The following is an 18,788-nucleotide window of genomic DNA, read 5'->3' on the forward strand; positions in this document are numbered from 1 at the left end:
GGAAACGTGAAAAAGATTAACCCAGTAACTTTGTTTTGGTAAGCCTTTTTCTGCAAGCATCTGAAAAAACGAGAGCGTCTGATTTCGCTCCCTTGGTGGTGTGGCAAAGGGATCTCATTATAATATTACCGCCCCTTAATCTGTAAGTTTCCACCCACAGCGCCGTTATTGTGTTTTCGCAAGTGACAGCGGTGTACTAGTTCTAATGCCATGGAGAAAGTTTGAGCAAAACATGCTAACTGTTCTGTCTTTGGCTGCACAGTCAGAACCAAAACAGATGTTTTTTAGCAGGCACGAGCTGTAATGGCGCAGCTCTATTCTGGAAAAGGGGTTGGGGAGCAGCAGCTCATTTGCTTTTAAAGAGACAGGCCCGAAAAACAGCGCGTTTCTGCTTCTATATATAATAAATCATCTGTGGAGTATTTTGAGCTGAAACTTCACAGACACATTCTGGGGACACCAGAGACTTATATTACATATTGTAAAAAGGGGCATAATATGTCTCCTTTAAGTTAAGAGGTCATGTGTGTGATCACATATGTCCCAGAGTTCAGCGTGAGTTCTCAGTCAGGCGTTCTACCTGATGAGGATCTTCCAGCCTACCAGCTATCAATTATTCATAACTCATAACTGTATCTGGGAAAACCAGGATACTTTGTGTAGTGTTTCATGCCAGGCGGTTCAACCCATGATGTGTGTCAATATGAGACTTTTGTGAATTTTAGTCCATGTATGAGATCACAGCTGATTTTATTCTAAAACCACATTTAGCTTTTACTGTAAATGGTCAAAGAGCAGGATAGCATAATACTATTTTGTAGCTCTGTGATAATTTACTGAAAAATGTCTTTTTATTTTTATTAATATTGATAGTACACTATAATCCTCTTCATCAGAAGATCTTCATCTTTGGAGCTTCTTCTGATAGTTTGATCTCTGATTCTGGCTGGTCTGCAAGAGTAGGTAAAGATGTAGGTGGTGGCCAGAAATCCTCAATGGTTGAATCTTGATTTTGCCACGCTGTGACATAAACTAAATATGTCCACCTCAACTTTCTTTTTCAATAGGAAATACATCAGCACAGAAGTAAAAATTGTGTTTTGCAAATAATTTAATGGGGTCTTTCTTTAACAGGGAAAAAACGGATCTTGCTAACACTTATAAAAAGGTCTAATTTTTTAATGTTAGTTAACAACAAACTACATAATTAACGTGAATACTTGTACAGCATTTATTAAACTTAGTAATCTTACTACCTCAGTAATCATAGTTTTTTACTACGTAACATTAACAAAGATAGATTAATGTTATAAAAATATATTAGGAAATGCATTAAGTAATGTTAACAAATAAAGTCTCATCATAAAATGTTAGCCCAGTCTTGAGTTTGTAAAATGTCATATAATCTGAATTTTTTGTTGTTGTTTTTTTTTCAATCAGTCTGGGTCCAGATGAAATGGAGATTCTGCTTCATTTCATGTATGGTGCCATTCTAGACTTCCCACCAGGAACAAATGTCAGGTAAAGACTCTCTGTAGTGACATTTCCTCTTTTCCAGTGTTATAAATGCAAAAATGCAATGGCGAGACTTCGCATGAAATGTCAAGATGTGTGTGTTTGCCTTTGATTTCAGTCAGGTTGTGTTAGCAGCAGACATGCTGGGCCTGGAGGGGCTGAAAGACATGGCCGAGATGGTCCTGACTCGGGACTATTGCCGCTTTTTCCCCAAGGTAAGCGAGAGGATGGGGTCACGGCACACACATTCAGTCTATTAGAGGTGAGGAGCGTAAATAGCCCTGTTAAGCAGCGAGTCTGTTGTCAGGTAGCACCATCATAGTGTCATTTATAAGCCTTTAGGGACACATTATGTGATTTGTATTTGTGAGCGAGTAAAGTCTGGGCATTGATTCAGCTTTTGTAGAGCATTTAATTTGTCAGCCAAAAACACATGGCCCTATCCCTCTGGTGTGGCTCCAGACAAGGATTCCTCCCATTTAAGTTCCTCAGATATGGGTGTAACATCTCTCTCTACCATTTTTTCTACTTCTCTTAGAATAGAAGCACTGCAGCAGACTCACGCCATGTTTACACAGCAAGTGCAGATTGTCATGAGCTCTCTGATACAAAAGCAGTAGTGGGAGGCAGCATAAGTCAGGAAGCATAGTGTTTGACAGCCCTCTCACAATTCGTGAAAAGCTGTTTTGTTTGTGCTTCAGAGTCTCTCATTCTCACTCCCACTTTTCAAGACCAGCTTTAAGACCAGGCTAGTTTGTGTCCTTTCAATTAGTAATTTCATCCTACACAGAGATGAAAGATGAATGTGTTTACTCCCTCTCCTCTTTGAAAATAATTTGACTGTTTAAGGAAAGACTTGATTAAAGGTATACAGAGAATTTAGTCTTTCCCCTACAGAAATGCATAATACTTTTAATTTACTATTCAAAGATTTGGGGTTGCTAAGTTTTTTTTTATGTTTTTTAAACAAATCTCTTATTTTTTACCAAAGCTGCAGTTATTTTGTAAAAAATACAGTAAAAATATTTGATTGTAAAATATCTTTATGTGTGATGGTAAAGCTGAATTTTCAGCAGCCATTACACCAGTCTTCAGCGTCACATGATTCTTCAGAAATCATTCGTAAGTGCTGATTCCTATCGTTATCAGTGTTGTGCTGCTTAATATTTTTGTGGAAACTGTAAAACTATTTTTGTTGGGATTCTTTAAACAGCATTTAATTGAAAACAATATTTATTCAATTATTCACTTCATTTTATAGCAAATAATGCATTTTTTATTTATTTATTTAAACAATACACTTTGCCAATTTCCTATTAACTCGCATAGAATCAATTCATGCAGCAGAGGTCTTTTCTCATCTCACTTGCACAAATATTGTTTTTACAAGCTCCATCAAAACACATGCAAACACAATATAATATATAGTAAAATTAAATAAAACAATATTGTTCACACTTTAAAAGGACAAAGTGCGTATGCAAGTCTCATATCTTTAAACAGTTAACACCTAATTCTATAATTATGTCAATAATTCAGTGGAGCAGACATAATGCTTTTGATTCCATTTTGCAAATATCTCCTTTTTGCCTGATACGTGTGTCAAGATATAGTTTTTTCTGTAGTGTTCACATTGATATTTCTGTGATTGACAGTGATGGTGGGTGATTTCACTTGTTAAACTTCATTGACCATAAAATTGTTCCATACAAAGAATAGAATGGCTTTAATTTTCCCCTTATATGATTTGTAATAACATGTAAAGAGGTATTTCTCCATCATTTACTGGTAATCAGGTGCTTTGTGATAGCAATTAAAAAAAAAAAAATCCAAATATGCCAAAATTTGCAATTTGTAGCTTTCAGGAATTTCTTCAGATTAACTGTGATTGATTTAAGTTGTATAAAATGGAATTAAACACAAGCTCAGACAGCTGAACTCTACACTGTATATCAGCTTATGACACTAAAGTTTCTAAGATGAGGTGTGAATATCAAGAGTCAGTCCTTCTTCTCATTTTCTGTAGCCTGTTGATGGGGTTCAGAGATCTATACTGGAGTGCCTCGCCATTACCCACTCTATAGGCCTGCACGATCTCTACTGCTCCTGTGTGAGGTGAGACAGTTTTTGCACTTCTGTGGATGCTACTGCTTTAAATAATGGGTTTTAAAAAACTCTCCCTTCTTTTCTGATTGTACTACTCCATTAAGAGTCATACTGTATGTGTATACTGTACAGTGCAAATGAATTACTAAATAATAAATGACTAAATAAATCAATAAATAATACACATTTCAAAATGCTTTCTATTTCTGAGGTTATGCTTCTGTCCAAATGTGGATGCAGTCAGTTTTGCAGATATTTATTAAACATTTAAATCAAACCCATTTTCACATCGAATGTTAATGTTGGGCACAATTGTTAAGCCAAAAAAAAAACAAAAAAAAAGATGGAGACTGGCTTTTGCCTATAAAAGAGTAGGCAAATCTTTATCAAATTTTTTTTTTTTTGTCTCTGTTGTTATAAATGTGCTTACACTTACATCAGTTTGCTACATTAGCGTTTGTCATTACATCTTTAACATTTGCACCTTTGCATAAAATACCTTTTAACAGTTAATAATTAATCAATTAAAAATCAATCAAAATGTACAGAATTTTTTGTTGTTACAGTTATTTTTATACAGATACAGTTCTTTTTACGTATTCATTTGAATTACATTTGTAGTCAAATATATGTGTAAGACTCCAGACAGAAGTAGATTTATATAGTTCTGTTTACTCGCTCGCACAAAACCAATTCTGTTTCTCAATGCCTCAAAACATATGCAAACCAGCAAAAATTACATTTTTACAAAATCTTTCTCCAGCACCTTATGGACTTGATCTTACATCTTTGCCAAGTCTGGGTTCTTAATCAGTTTTTATTTTTATTTATTTTATTTTTTTTTCTTGTGTGTGTGTTTCTTTAGAAAAGTATGTAAAAAAAGGACCTCTAGGCAGTACAAAAAGACTGATTTGAATAAAAAATTATTTCATCTTTAGACTGTGGTGGCAATGCAAATGAAAAAATTTCTCAATAAAGTCGTTCCTCTTTGATTTTACTCTAATTTTGATTACAAATAGATTGAAATATTAATAAGTATGTGTCCCAAGATTCTTTGACTGACAACATGGACAGCAGAAAAAAATAAATATTTGGCCTTTAATAATTTAGTACCATCTCCATTACTTAATTAGTCAACTCTGTCATTTACTTCCCTTTGCTCTAAACTCAGCGCACTGCGGTAAAGCAGCTCAGAAGCATGTGAATGTAGGTCGGGATTTTTCCAGTGCCTCAGAGATAGAAAGAGAGAGACTGTGTGCATGTGTGTTGTTTCTGTGATGTTTTGGTGCTGCCTCCGCAGCGGGTAGGAGGGTGAAGAGTCATGCATCATGATGAGAAGCTCTCAGTACAGCATCAGTGATCTGATGGTATAAGATCAGCGCAGCACTGCTGCTTTCAGTTCAGTGCCAGCTGAACCTGCTGCCCTAGTGCTAATAACCTAGATCATTGGGATAACTCTTCCAGAAATAAAATGTTATTTGTATAGAGCTTTTCACAATACACATAGTTTCAAAGCAGCTTTACAGAAACTCATAATGTTAATGTTTTTAATACCTAAATGCCTCATATAGTTCACATTTAGAAGGTTAGAGTAGTTAAAATTTGGCACTGACATAAATTATCAACCAGTTGAGATTTGCTATCAGTATATAATGCTTTATAAGTATACTGCACGTGTATGTGTAAAGTTGGATATATACGTATAATAATTTCTGTTTAGTTATTTGTTTTACGGTAATCTTGAGGATTGTGACACATGACAAACCGAATAATTATTAGGTATTGTTTATCACAGTCATGATTTAAAATGATTCATATCAGGATTTAAGATTTTGGTTGTTTTGCCATTTGTTTGAAATGTTTTTTCTTCTCTTGTTTGAACACAGATGTTTGGCATGAATATTTTCAGATTTTTTTTATATTGATAGATTTATGCTGACAAGATCCAAAAAAAAAAAGACAATAAAACAATAAAAGTGCTACAAAAGTACTCCATATGACTAGTGCACTATATTCCAAGTTTTCTAAGGATGTATGATAGCTTTTGTGTGAGGAACATGCTGAAACTGAAGTTTTACTAATAACCTTAACACTTTTATGGTACAATTTTGTGCTTTTTGAAGTCTGACAGAATAAATTATTACTGTGCCATACTGGTTGTATGGAGTAGACTGGACATTCTTCAAAACGTCTCCCTTTGTGTTACCTACACACACACATACAAAACTACAGGGTTGGAATGACACATAATTAGGTAAATTATAAAGGAATTTGAAGGAACTATGTTTTTTTTTTAAGCTACAGTGGTCAAAATTACTTTTGTAGGTTAGCAGGAATTGTGCAGGAAGTAAGTTTTGAATTTTACTTATTTGTACTTGAAAATGAAAGCAATAAAAAATAAATCTTACGCTCATTGATGTGTGTTTCAATCCACAGATGGGTAGCTGAGCACTTTGTGAAGTGCTGGTCTGAAAGGAATTTTGCCCTCCTCCCTCCAGAACTACAGAGAGATTGCCTTAATACTGTCACCAAAAACATGGTTTGTAATACTCAAAGACATATATTTGTTTTCTATTATGGTGGGGACTTTCCTTTGACTTAGTTTTTATACAGATCTAATGATACTGAATTATTCAGTATGCTTACAAGCAATGTTTTAGTGGGAAACAGCATAGACAACAACCTATATTTCCCTTCATTCCTTACCGTCCTTCTGCTTCTGTCTGCATCCTATAGTACAATAAGACATTGTTGAGATGAGCTGTGGCCTCTGTTTTGAGGATGGCTATTGACTAAAGAACAATTAGAGGACTTGATTGAGTGGCTTTGTGTGTGTGTGCGCGCGTTAAGCCCACAAACAGCTCATTCACTTAACCCATAGTCTGGCAGTCCCCTAAATTTCTCTCACGCACACACACAGACACAGACCCAGAATTTCGGCAGCTGCAGTCCGCCAAGTGTAGTTGTATAACACTGGGGTTTCCCCCTCCTGATTTCCAGCCGTGATGTAAACCACTGCTGAAACAAATTGGATTGCACTAGGAAATTTGCAGTCACTAACAGTGCAACCAGCATGTGTCAGAGGAAGCAGGGAAAATGGATTCTATGAATGAGATAGTGTTTATGATGATGTTTTTCCAGATGGTGCAGAGTATGTGTGTAACATTGTGATGTGTTTCAGACGGTGCAGAGTGTAGTATCTGTGCTGTGTGGCTGCGAGCAGCTGATTGGCAGCCTGCCGGAGGTGAAATGGGCCAAGCAGGTGCTGAGTCTGGCTAGTGAACTGCAAGAAGAGTGTCTGCGGATGATTGTCACACACCTGCCCCAGGTCACACACACCGCTGCCTTCCACGATCTCCGAAGGGTACGACCAGTCGACGATGTTTAGGCATAAGATATAAGATGTCTTATCAGCTATGACAGTCAGACGTGTACCGTTTCAGAGAGAGGAGTTCACACGTGACCCCACTCTACTGAGGAAGGTGTGTATAGCCGTGCGGGAGGGCGTTACTGTTGAGAACTGCTGTGACCTCTTTACTGCTGTGAACCGACTGAGTGGTGACCCGACTGAGGTAGACATAATCACAGAAGATCAAGCCAATCAGGAGGAAGTGGAGGTAAACTAAGAAACAGAACACTACAAGCCAGCATTTAATTACAACCCAGATCATTTAGTAAATGAATCATTTATTTTTATTGATCCAAACAAGACGGCGTTCTATATCCACACAAAACAACGGACAGCTAATACGTTTGAAAGAAAAGCATAGTAGGTTTTCGTAAATAATTATGTAATAATTATAAAATAATTATTTTGAATATAATTATTTATTTCACAGAAATAATTCGTTTTACATAATTATCCATTGTACAGAAATAGTGTTTAAAAGAATAATGTTTTAGTGCAAAAATATTGGTTGTTTTCACCTTGCTCTCATAGTTTTGATTTGAATACATCCCAACTAGTCGGACGGTCACATGTGGTCTAGCTGCAAAAGTTCAAATATTTTAACACACACAAACCTCTGATCTGAAAATTCTGAATATGCATATGGTCAAAACTTCACACAGCTCCCATACTACTCTCCATTGGAAGTGAATGACTTCCAGTTTGTTGTTTGTTAGAATTAATATATTTTCTGTGCTTCATCAAGTAGTGCATACCTGAGCACATTCTCTGTATTTAATGGCACGTGTACAAGGCGCTTCATTTGATCCTGGGATTTAAACTCACCTATAATGTACGTGGCCAGGCTGGATTACAGTAACTAAACAGTAAACAGTAAGTGACACTACAAATAGAAAAGGTCATGGTTAAGAACTCCACCTCTCGTGGTTATGGTGTCACTCTGTCATTTTCTGTTTCTCTCTGCCCATCTCTGTCACTTCCTGTCTCTTTGTGAGTTAATTCACATCCCAGGGGAAATGGCAGAATGGATTAGTCTGAAAAAGACCAAGAGTCGTGGGTGTGGCCATGTCTAATCTGGCTCTATGTCCATTATAGAGGAAAGCAGGGAGGGACAGGGGGAGAAATGAACTGCGGATGGAAAGTCTGAGGCAGAATACAGAGGTCTATTTTTAATGAACATTCGGTGCAGAAGGCGGGAACACAGACTGCTAGTGACATTATCCATTTAGCTGGAGAGGATCCTGTTAAGGGTAGAGGGAGGCAACGGCGATCGGTTGCCAAGACAACCAGCCTTTGAAGCAGCTGCTGATTCGCTCCTGTTCTCCTGCTGTTGTATCCACCCTCCCTCCTTCTCTCTCTCTTTTTCTCTGACTGACTTGCTTACCCTCTCTCACTCGTTCTGTCCCTCCGGTAGCCATTCAGGCGTGAGCTGTGCTCACTGCGCACAAAGCTCTGGACCTTCCTGCTTCAGTCCTTCTTTGCAGTGCGGCACACACAAGGATGGGACGCACTACAACCCAGATATCGAGAAAAATTTCTAGCAGGTAAGGAGAGGAAGGAGAAAAGGTAAGAATTTAGCAATAGAAAAAGAAAGGGGAATGGAAATTAAATGTAAATAATGTGGGAAGATGGTAAAGAATAAAAAAAAAAGGAAAATGAGAGCGAAAATGAACAGCATTCAATGGAAGCTCAGTGTTCAAAACCATGCAGCAGTCAGAATGTGCTTGTGTTCATGCGTGGAGGAGGAGGGGAGTGTTTTTTTTTTTTTTTTTTAGTGGTCCAGTGCAGTGATGAAGAGCCCTCCTTTGCATGGATAGTGGGTAGCCGGTGCTAGTGAGAGAAACCCCACTAGATAACCTCCCAACTCCTGTCAGTCCATCAGCACAGCCATCAGAACGGATCTCTTTAATATGACCCTGTGATGCTTTGAACATTGAGAGCTAGAATACAGTTGCATCAAAACATTAAGCATTTCCAGAGAGGGTTGGGGAATGGGCTCCACAATTAGATACAGTGTGTTTTGTGTTGTTGTATTCTGCAGGTGGAAATATACAGTATATGTTAGAGTATAAATTATGCATTGCTTTGGGTGTCATGGTCGTGCTTGCATTCTGCTTTCCCTCACATATATTAAGGCATGCAAATGCAGTGCCTCGTATGCAAAGCATACACCTTGCAACAGCAAACACAAACACTCAAGCTGCATTCTTTCACCGATGCTATTTGATCTATGAATTAGTTTTTGGGGATGAGAGCAGTGCAGTCTAGATCTTTTGTTTTTTCTGATGATTTAAAGAATGCTCTGGATAAGCTGTGAGATGATCAAAGGCTAGATCTGTGCTGAAGGAGTAGGAAATCAGTGGTTCTCTGCAGAACTGCACTGCCACTTTTACTGATTGGGGTTGTGACTGATGGCAAGTCTGCAAGTATTTACGTGTGTGATTGAGGAAATGTTTGGCAAATGTTGATTATGCAGGAGTGGATGTTTTAATTAAACTTAAGCTGTCTGTAATCTAAAATTAGCCTTTACTTTCTTCCTCCCTCCACCAACCCTCTCAGCTGCTCTTGATAAAGGAGACTGTAGACGACTTGGAAAAAAACCTGTGCTCACCAGCTCTCAGGTAATATTTTATTCTGTTGCTTATTTTGGTAAAACTGAAAACACGATATACAGATACGTATACTGATAGTTTGGCCCAGGTTGATTAATAAGCCAATATTTAGTCATTTTGAGGTTGTCTGCATCAACCAATAAACAGAAGTAATCTTTTTTATTTTTTTTGAGTAAATATTATGAAAACTATGTTCTTTTAAAGTAAATTTAACAGTCCTATTTGCTTTCATTAAATTGTAAAATGTATCTATCTGCATTATTTCAGCCATTCTGCTTTCTAGATATCTATATCAGCATCAGCCATTAAAATACCCAATATCGGTTCACCGCTAGAAATAAAGTGACTGGCATAGGCTCTGCTGTGAGTTCTGATTTTGTAAGGTCTTCTTTTACTGAAAGACAAGCTGATTGAACTGAAATTTAAAGGCTGTTAGATGAGAGCTGTCTCATCACAACAACGTTAAAGGGGTCATATGATGTTGCTAAAAAGAACATTATTTGGTGTATTTGGTGTAATGAAATGTGTTTATGCGGTTTAAAGTTCAAAAAACACATTATTTTCCACATACTGTACATTATTGTTGCTCCTCTATGCCCCTCCTTTCTGAAACGCGTCGATTTTTACAAAGCTCATTGGTCTGAAAAGCGAGGTGTGCTCTGATTGGCCAGCTATCCAGTGCGTTGTGATTGGCCGAATACCTCAAGTGTGTTATGGAAATGTTACGCCCCTTACCAAACTGTGATGCCCTGTCCGGCCAGAGCGACGATTCAAAAACAAGGAAAACCCATTACAAACGAGGCATTTGTTGCATCCAGTGGGGACATAATTACGGATTATAATCTTCGCATAGAGTTGATCAGCTTGTTGATTGTGGCCTGTGGAATGTTGGTCCACTCCTCTTCAATGGCTGTGCGAAGTTGCTGGATATTGGCAGGAACTGGAACACGCTGTCGTTTGGAGACGGCTTATGGTAGAGAAATGAACATTCAATTCACGGGAAACAGCTCTGGTGGACATTCCTGCAGTCAGCATGCCAATTGCACGCTCCCTCAAAACTTGCGACATCTGTGGCATTGTGCTGTGTGATAAAACTGCACATTTTACAGTGGCCTTTTATTGTGGCCAGCCTAAGGCACACCTGTGCAATAATCATGCTGTCTAATCAGCATCTTGATATGCCACACCTGTGAGGTGGATGGATTACCTCGGCAAAGGAGAAGTGCTCACTAACACAGATTTAGACAGATTTGTGAACAATATTTGAGAGAAATAGGCCTTTTGTGTACATAGAAAAAGTTAGATCTTTGAGTTCATGAAAAATGGGGGCAAAAACAAAAGTGTTGCGTTTATAATTTTGTTCAGTGTATATTTTAGCACAAAAACACTTGCATATTTATGTGTCAGAAAGAGAAACATTCACATTTTCAACTTTTTATGGGCTACCAGGCCATCCTTATTGCTGAGCCCTGACAAAAGCAGCTTCAAGATTCAGCTTATATGATTCTGTCATCCTTAAAGAAGGGGACTCTTATAAAGACAAAAAAACAAGTAAACAAATATTGACCTTCTCTTTAAGAAAATATTTTTCACAGGGAATCCAACTATGTTTTCAGGATCAGTAATTCTGCAGTACATTCCCTGAATCAACCTTAAAGGGGTCATATGATGCGATTTCAATTTTTCCTTTGTGCTGGTCGCTGAGGAAATACATCAACTTCGCGCTGTGGATCGCCGGATCGGCTTTCACCGTGTAATGGGTTTTTCTTGTTTTTGAATCGTCGCTCCGGCCGGACAGGGCACACAGTTTGGTAAGGGGCGTAACATTTCCATAACACGCTTGAGGTATTCGGCCAATCAGAGCACACCTCGCTTAGAGGGGCAACAATAATGTACAGTATGTGGAAAATAATGTTTTTTTTTAACTTTAAACCGCATTTTAAATTTCAGTTCAATCAGCTTGTCTTTCAGTAAAAGAAAACCTTACAAAATCAGAACTGAAACATGAAAAATGGGGGCAAAAACAAAAGTGTTGCGTTTATAATTTTGTTCAGTGTAGATAGGAACTACTGGCTTGGCAAGGCCAGTTGAAAAAAAAAATCTCATTATTAAGCCTTAAAAAATAATATGACCAAAGTGAAATGGATACAGAGACCTTGGGCTAAGGAAACAGCTGTCCTTCGGTGTTTTTTTTTTTGAAGAATGTGCTTTTTTGCCTTTAATCCAAAGATCATGGTTTTGTGCTTTATGGTCTTATATGTCTGAGATTACGGTATCAAATGGGTTGCTGATCTGATTAACAATGAGCAAAGCCATCACAGTCTTTCGTTCTCTCTCTGTCTCTCTCCCTTCTGCAACAGAAACCTACAAAATGCCTCTCGGGCACTTCATCTCCATGCGATAGCCCTACTCATCCTCCTATTAAGGTATCACAGGGTCCACGTGCTTCCCCTGCAAGATCTGTAGCTGCAGCATCAGGCACCATGAAGTCTGATGCTCTGGGGCCAACAACTCACACGGCTCCTGGGAAAACAAAAGCTAGTAACAACGCCTCACTCAGAAGTAAAAATGATAAGGTTAAGCCAACACAAACGCCAGCTAAAACCAAGACTACGTCTACTGTTAAACCAGTGTTGAATGGCACTGGTGGTGGTGCTCCACGGGAGAATTCCACCGCTTCAGGTGCCCGTGGTTCACCCACAAGGAAGATGGTGCTGGACAGGAAGCCAAACCCAGGAGCAAGGCCCAAGTCTTCCTCTGCTGGGTCTGATCTCTCGGCAGGCCAGACTAAAGGAGGAAAAGTGCAGAAGGACCCAATGTCAGGGAAGGATCTGCCTCAGGAATCGGCCAGCAATGCTCCGAATACCCCATCTAACTCTGGCAGCACCTCACCAGACAACAGTGCTGGGAGTCCACAAAAGAATGGCCACAGTACACCGACAGGTAAATTTACCTTGATTCATAATTACCTTCACACCACACTTAATTAAACTCTACTACATCTCAAGTTTACTACTCTACTACATCTACTTCCTTGTTTTACTGTGAAAAGCCAGAGCCAGTAAAACTGTTTGAGCAGAAAATCAGACCTGAAACAGCTTTTAAGTCAAGAAGCTATTCTCAGTTTCTCAGATTAGCTCCTTATATTAGAGATAACCCCTCAGGTTTACTCTTCTGTCCCTGTAAGTAAAAGTTAATTAATAATATGATCTGTGCTTCTGAGTTTCAATAAAAGTTAGAAAATTAGAATAGGAAAGAAAGGATAGGGAGAGAAGGAATGTACTGCACTTGAGAGGGTGAGAAATTTCTGAATCTTGAAATCCAGGTAAAAATTTAGATATATCTCCTCTTTTCCCTGCTCATTAGCTGGTGTGACTCAGAGAGTCTTTGCTCAGCAGAGTAGGTTTTAGCAGGGTATGCCAAAATTAGCGCGTCATTAAGCTGCTTAGCACTACTAAATTTGTACATGCCTGTTACCTTGCTCACAGTTCTTAAGGAATGTAGGTTTAGATAGCACAGAGGTTCTGCAGGACATATACAAGTTTACAATAAGGTACAACAAATATTACAATTCTTGTTTATTTTTTAAATTCTTTTGTTGAGATGAGGATTTTAATGGATAATGCTCTGTTTAATTAGATTCTTGGGCTATACATTAAACAAAAAATATTTTAAATGATTAGCTTGAGATTGTTTATAAATAACTATATTCTGTATTGTCAACATGCAATGTCATTTATAAAAATGTTGTGTTGTTGTAAAAACTCAATAATCCTTTTAAATTATAGGTCTCAGGTCAAAACTTCAAGCCAAGGCAACAACAAGATCTCCTCTGACCAAACCTGCTCAAAAAACTGACAAGACTAGCAGGTGAGCTGTGATCCTCACACATGTACCACTATTTTTTCTATCTCCACTTTCTTCCATCTGATAATCTTTGGTTCTTCATTGTGTTGCTACAGCCCCACTAATAAGTCAAGCAAGACTAAACCTATCACAACCAGCCGTGCAATACCTGGAATTCCTACATCCCGCTCAGATCCAAAGAGCAAAAGCACTGTGTCAGGCCTTTCAGAGAACCATGGCAAGTAATACTCAGACTTCAGATCTAATAATAATTAGGAACTAATAATCATTTATTAGCAGTAACAAGTTCAAGTCTTGTCTGTTTCCTCTTTTAAACAGCTTCATCCAGACCTGGTTCAGCCCTTAGCTCTAGAAAGCCTGCCTCCCCAAGAAAAGAGGTAGAGAAAGATATATCTAAACCTGCAACTACAAAGAAGACCACAAAAGCCATCCCTGACTCAAAGCCCAGTGTCAAAGCTTCCACGTCTTCCTCCAGGCAGTCACCTGCTGCCCCAAACAAAACAGGACCTAAACAGAAGGCTCCAGAAACACTTCCAACAAAATCATCTCTAAAATCCTCAGGGGCAGTCAAAAACCCAACTCCTGCTGGCTCTAAAAAGCAAGGCATTGCCGTGAAAGATTCAGTATCCAGCCCTAAACATTCAGACTTAAAAAAGGTCACTCAGCAGTTGAATCCAGCTTCTGCTGAAGGTAAGACAAGAAGCAAGGAACTGTTTACATATTCTCTGGAGAGTTCCAAAGTTGTTCCTTCCCTTGAACAGCATTCACTAGTCAGCCCAGCTGTACTAGACCAGCCAGAAGCAGTCCCCAAGGTTATATCAGGAACTTCCACTAAGGTTCAAGATATGGAGAAAAGCAGTGATCTAGTGAGTAAATTAAGTAGCAAGGAGATGAAGACTCAATCAGTAACTCCGGACATACATACATATACTTCTGGACAGAGTGAGGTGAACGGAATTAAATTGACCACAGGCAATGCCATTCCACCCCATGTCACGGGACCAGACCAAGGCCTCAATTCCATGAAGTCCTCAAAGGACTCAGACCTCCCTCCTGATACACCTTGCAGTCCAGGGAGCATTGAGACACCCCTAGAGGACTCATGGAATGGGCTTCATCCCCAGGTTAGCCCAGAGTCAGAGACTGGCAGTGCCACTACTTCTTCTGATGACATAAAGCCACGGTCGGAGGATTATGATGCTGGCGGCTCGCAGGATGACGACTGTTGTTCCCATGAGCGTGGGGTTTCAAAGTGTGGGACCATGCGTTGCCCTGACTTCCTGGGTCGCAGCAGCAGTGACACCAGCACACCTGAGGAGCTCAAGATGTACGAGAGCGGGGCTGGACTACGTGTGGAGGTACGGCTCAGAGGACGAGAGGCAGAGACTACAAGCGAAGAAGAGGTAGGGCGTCAAAGACCACGATCCTGGATTAGAAAGGATGAGGTGCCAATGGAGGAGGAACCTTGTGAAATGGATACTACATTAAAAAACTTGAAGGGTGTACAGGACCACCAGCTTTTCACCTCTGAAGAAGAAGAGGAAGAAGAGGAGGAGACTGAAGATGAAAGATCGGAAGTTGAGGTGTTACCGAGGAGAATGGCTCCCCCAATTGCCGAACCACCGCCACAGTTTCAAGGTATTGTCAACCTTGCATTTGAAGATCCTGCAGAGCAAGAGAATGAGCAACCAGAGTACCATTCAGCTTCTAACTTCCGTCGCTCTGTTTTACTCTCGGTGGATGAGTGTGAGGAACTTGGATGTAAAGAAGGAGGCACCCCGACTCCGACACACCAGTCAAGTGATTCCTTTACACATGGCGATGTCTTTGACAGTGAACCTCACGATTCTAAAACAGACTACTGCTCCCAGCAATCCACAAACACAGTGAGGGGCAACAATATCTCCAACCACCAGGAAAATGAACAGGAGCCCAAACCCACAGTATTGCTGACAGAGATCCGGGGATCTCCACAGGAGGATAGTGCATGTAATCAATCAGATGCCCCTGTGCAAGACAAAGACGCAAGTGATGTTCCTGCTCAGGAGTGCCCTAGTCACCTGGACCTCCAGCTGGCGGAACAGTATGGCAATCTCCAGTCCAAACATATAGACAGCAGAAAAGCTGACTTGTGGCTAGACTTACCTGAGCCTCAGCTGACTGCGAGCTCACCTGCACACTCTCCAGCAGGTAATGTATAACGTTAGAGCCCATCTCCCCCTACTGCAGCCTCAGAAACATCCACTCACAGTCTCCCATCCTGACCCATTCCGCATAAATATTCAGACAATTCTTTTGACGGCCAATCATCTTCAATGGGATACATCTTGATAGCTCATTGATTTAGATAGTAGCACACTACTGCCTCCTTTTCCACCTTCCTTTCATTCTCTTATTTAAATGTCTATCCTCTGCAATCTAATATTTCAATAAGCTATACACACAACTAAATGCCTTCTCTGAGGCACTATGCCCTAAATAACTCAACTAACAAGTTTACATGCTTTACAGTAAAATTTTTACAGTAAAATATATATCTGTGTGTGGTGAAGTATGCGGAGTCAGACCATCTGTTATGTGGCATGGCTGGGCAGTCACAGTTGTACCAGTGCACTTAAGTCCTCAGTAGTTTTTGTTTGTTTGTCATTGTCCATACTGAACAGTAAGCTTCTTCCTCATAGGCCAATATGTTGACTTTTCCATAAGATACACATATATAATATATATATATATATGCACAAATATACAGTGAGCTAAGCTTCCTTTTAATATAATACACATAAAGGACCACACCTTCTGCAGAGACCATGTTGTTTTGAATGTGTTAGACCTATATATTTTTTTATACTCAATATCAATGTTGAGTGTTTTGTTGTCTTTATTTTTTAAGGCTCCGTCTGTTAAGTCACCAAACCAGGAAATCTTGCATGTTAATACTGGGTTTTGTTATTGATTTTGTTCATTTATTAAACTCCATCTATGTTTGTATCCATTTTTGTGTTTTATATATTTCTTTTATTTCTCATTCACAATATATCACACCATTTGTAGTTCTGTAGTAGATAACCATTTTCTCAACTCTAGATTTTTATGTTGTAGATTTCTGTAGAACTAGTAATTTTTTCTGTATGTTGTGTTTCTAGAAAAACTATCTCAAGGTCCTCCTCATGTCTCTCTTTTTTCACACTTGTATCATGATACCAATCACTGTTAATGTTTTTTTTTGGAGTTTTATCTTTATAAAAAGCATTTCTTGCATTTGCCAAGTAAAGCAATAAGCACTCTTTTGCCAGTATGGCCCTTATATTTTCAGTGTATCTTTAAGTTAAGACTTAAGAAACATAAACTAAAAAGCTAGAGAATTCATATCTTTTGTATGTGAACAAAACTTAGGTTATGCTGGAGATACAGTGGCTGGCAAAACATGCCTTTTACTGTTATAGCACTTGTGAACAAAAGAGACACATTCAGTGTAGGCTTTCCTCTGTGCATCACCTTTATGGCAGCTGTCCATCCTTTTCCTAAATTCAGAAGTTGCTCCATGGATAACATGGACGGTCAAGAGTTGCTCCATTGAAAACTTTGGATTTGCACATCTGCTTAATTGTAATACATGTGTCATTGAATCAAATCTTGATTAATGACAGTGAAAAGTGATAACTACCTAAGACAAAGTTTTTTTTTTTTTTCATCTGTTTAATCTTTAAAAGGATTAATATTTCAAGCTTGTCTTAACTGCATCATGGAGGACACAGTTGCACTAGGGGTGGTTTTGTACATCATGTGGAGCTAAAAACAACGCATGTCTTCAAGAAAATTCCAGTTTTTTTTTGTTTTTTTTAAAGCCCACGTAAGGATAAAACACTTGGTCATTGTGCAGTATTGTCAATTATTTTTAGGGGACTTTGATGGTTGTGACACATTGGATCAAACCTGCACACATGACCGGCGGCCATCTAAAGCCCTGTCCCCCATTTACGAGATGGACCTGGGAGAAGCCCTCGAACAAAGCATGGATGCTGACAGGAGCAATGATCCCCAACAGGAGGAGGCACATCAGGAGGGTAAAGGTGTGGAGACAGAGGACAATAAAGAGGAAGTGGACAATGAAGACAGTAAGTTTGCAGAGAACGACTGGAGTCTGCTGCGACAGCTACTGTCGGACCAAGAATCCAATCTGGGCATCATAAGTGCAGTCCCAGAGGATTTAAACCTTGCACAGTACTTGATCAAGCAGACGCTGTCTTTGTCTCGAGACTGCTTGAATGAACAGGACTACTTGTATCACGAAAAGGACACATTTAATCGCTGGGCTGAGCTTATTTCTCCACTGGAGGACTCCACCACCAGCATCACTGTGACCAGCTTCTCTCCTGAGGACGCTGCATCTCCACAGGGCGAGTGGACCATCGTGGAGCTGGAGACACATCACTGATGGCTCTGTGGACTGGAATACAGCCAATGTTTTGATAGGACTCTTTGGATTACTGCATCCTTGCTTCCTTTCAGTGCTTATTTATTTTGGGGAGAAAGATAAGTTCCAGCTTAAGTTAACCGAAGGCACTTGACATTTTGTACAGGTACTGGAATAATGACCTCTGTGCAGTTGTTTTGCATGTGGGCAATTTTCTAAGTTATATTGTTTACTTGACGGGTGTTGCTTGAATCTTTGTAGAATACCAAAAATGCATTTTCTTGTTGCTCTTTTTGTCTCTGAATGATGACGCTTCTAAAAAGTTTTGAACAGAGTGTAGAGAGTTAGTGGTTCTGGTTTACATTCATCGTTGTATTTAAGACAATAAAAGCTGTTGTTGGAATTTTGCTGTCTTGTGCTGTCTTTCTCCTTGAAAGGTGATAACCACACATAAACGTGTTTGGTTGGTTCAGGGGTAGGCAAGTTCGGTCCTAGAGAGCCGCAGTCCTGCAGAGTTCAGCTCCAACCCTAATCAAACACACCTGAACAAGCTAATTAATGTCTTCAGGATTACTAAGGCTACAGGCAGGTGAGTTTTGTTTTCAGGGTTGGAGCTGAACTCTGCAGGACTGCGGCTCTCTAGAACCGAACTTGCCTACCCCTGTTGGTTATATAGGGACAATGCCATGTTGTGTTATGGGTTCATACAGTGTCAAATGACAAAACACATGTAAGACATTTAGTCCAAAAGATTACAACACTAGGTATTTTCAGACACATTTTAATGGTTTTATGGTTAACATTTATTTGGGTTTAAAACATAATTTTGACTTTTTTTTTTTTTTTTTGATTACTAACTAAATCA

The 18,788-nt window shown here is 39.2% G+C and overlaps 1 protein-coding gene across 1 annotated transcript in view; it reads left to right on the forward strand.

Moving 5' to 3' along the window:
- The window catches only part of LOC107675433 (uncharacterized protein KIAA1107-like), a 29,927-nt gene extending 11,609 nt beyond the window's left edge, over window positions 1–18,318 (forward strand). The window contains exons 7-19 of the mRNA XM_016469768.1: window positions 1,441–1,521; window positions 1,634–1,730; window positions 3,542–3,630; window positions 6,058–6,160; window positions 6,803–6,985; window positions 7,065–7,238; window positions 8,445–8,574; window positions 9,590–9,651; window positions 12,003–12,585; window positions 13,431–13,512; window positions 13,605–13,726; window positions 13,828–15,699; window positions 17,409–18,318. Of these exons, the coding sequence (XP_016325254.1) occupies window positions 1,441–1,521; window positions 1,634–1,730; window positions 3,542–3,630; window positions 6,058–6,160; window positions 6,803–6,985; window positions 7,065–7,238; window positions 8,445–8,574; window positions 9,590–9,651; window positions 12,003–12,585; window positions 13,431–13,512; window positions 13,605–13,726; window positions 13,828–15,699; window positions 17,409–17,944 (4,114 nt within the window). The 3' untranslated portion in view covers window positions 17,945–18,318. The remainder of the gene's footprint in view (window positions 1–1,440; window positions 1,522–1,633; window positions 1,731–3,541; window positions 3,631–6,057; window positions 6,161–6,802; window positions 6,986–7,064; window positions 7,239–8,444; window positions 8,575–9,589; window positions 9,652–12,002; window positions 12,586–13,430; window positions 13,513–13,604; window positions 13,727–13,827; window positions 15,700–17,408) is intronic.
- The last annotated feature ends 470 nt before the right edge of the window (window positions 18,319–18,788 follow it).

Source organism: Sinocyclocheilus anshuiensis, unplaced genomic scaffold (assembly GCF_001515605.1).
Source record: "Sinocyclocheilus anshuiensis isolate Anshui unplaced genomic scaffold, SAMN03320099.WGS_v1.1 scaffold1696, whole genome shotgun sequence".
NCBI classification, from domain to species: Eukaryota; Metazoa; Chordata; class Actinopteri; order Cypriniformes; family Cyprinidae; genus Sinocyclocheilus; species Sinocyclocheilus anshuiensis.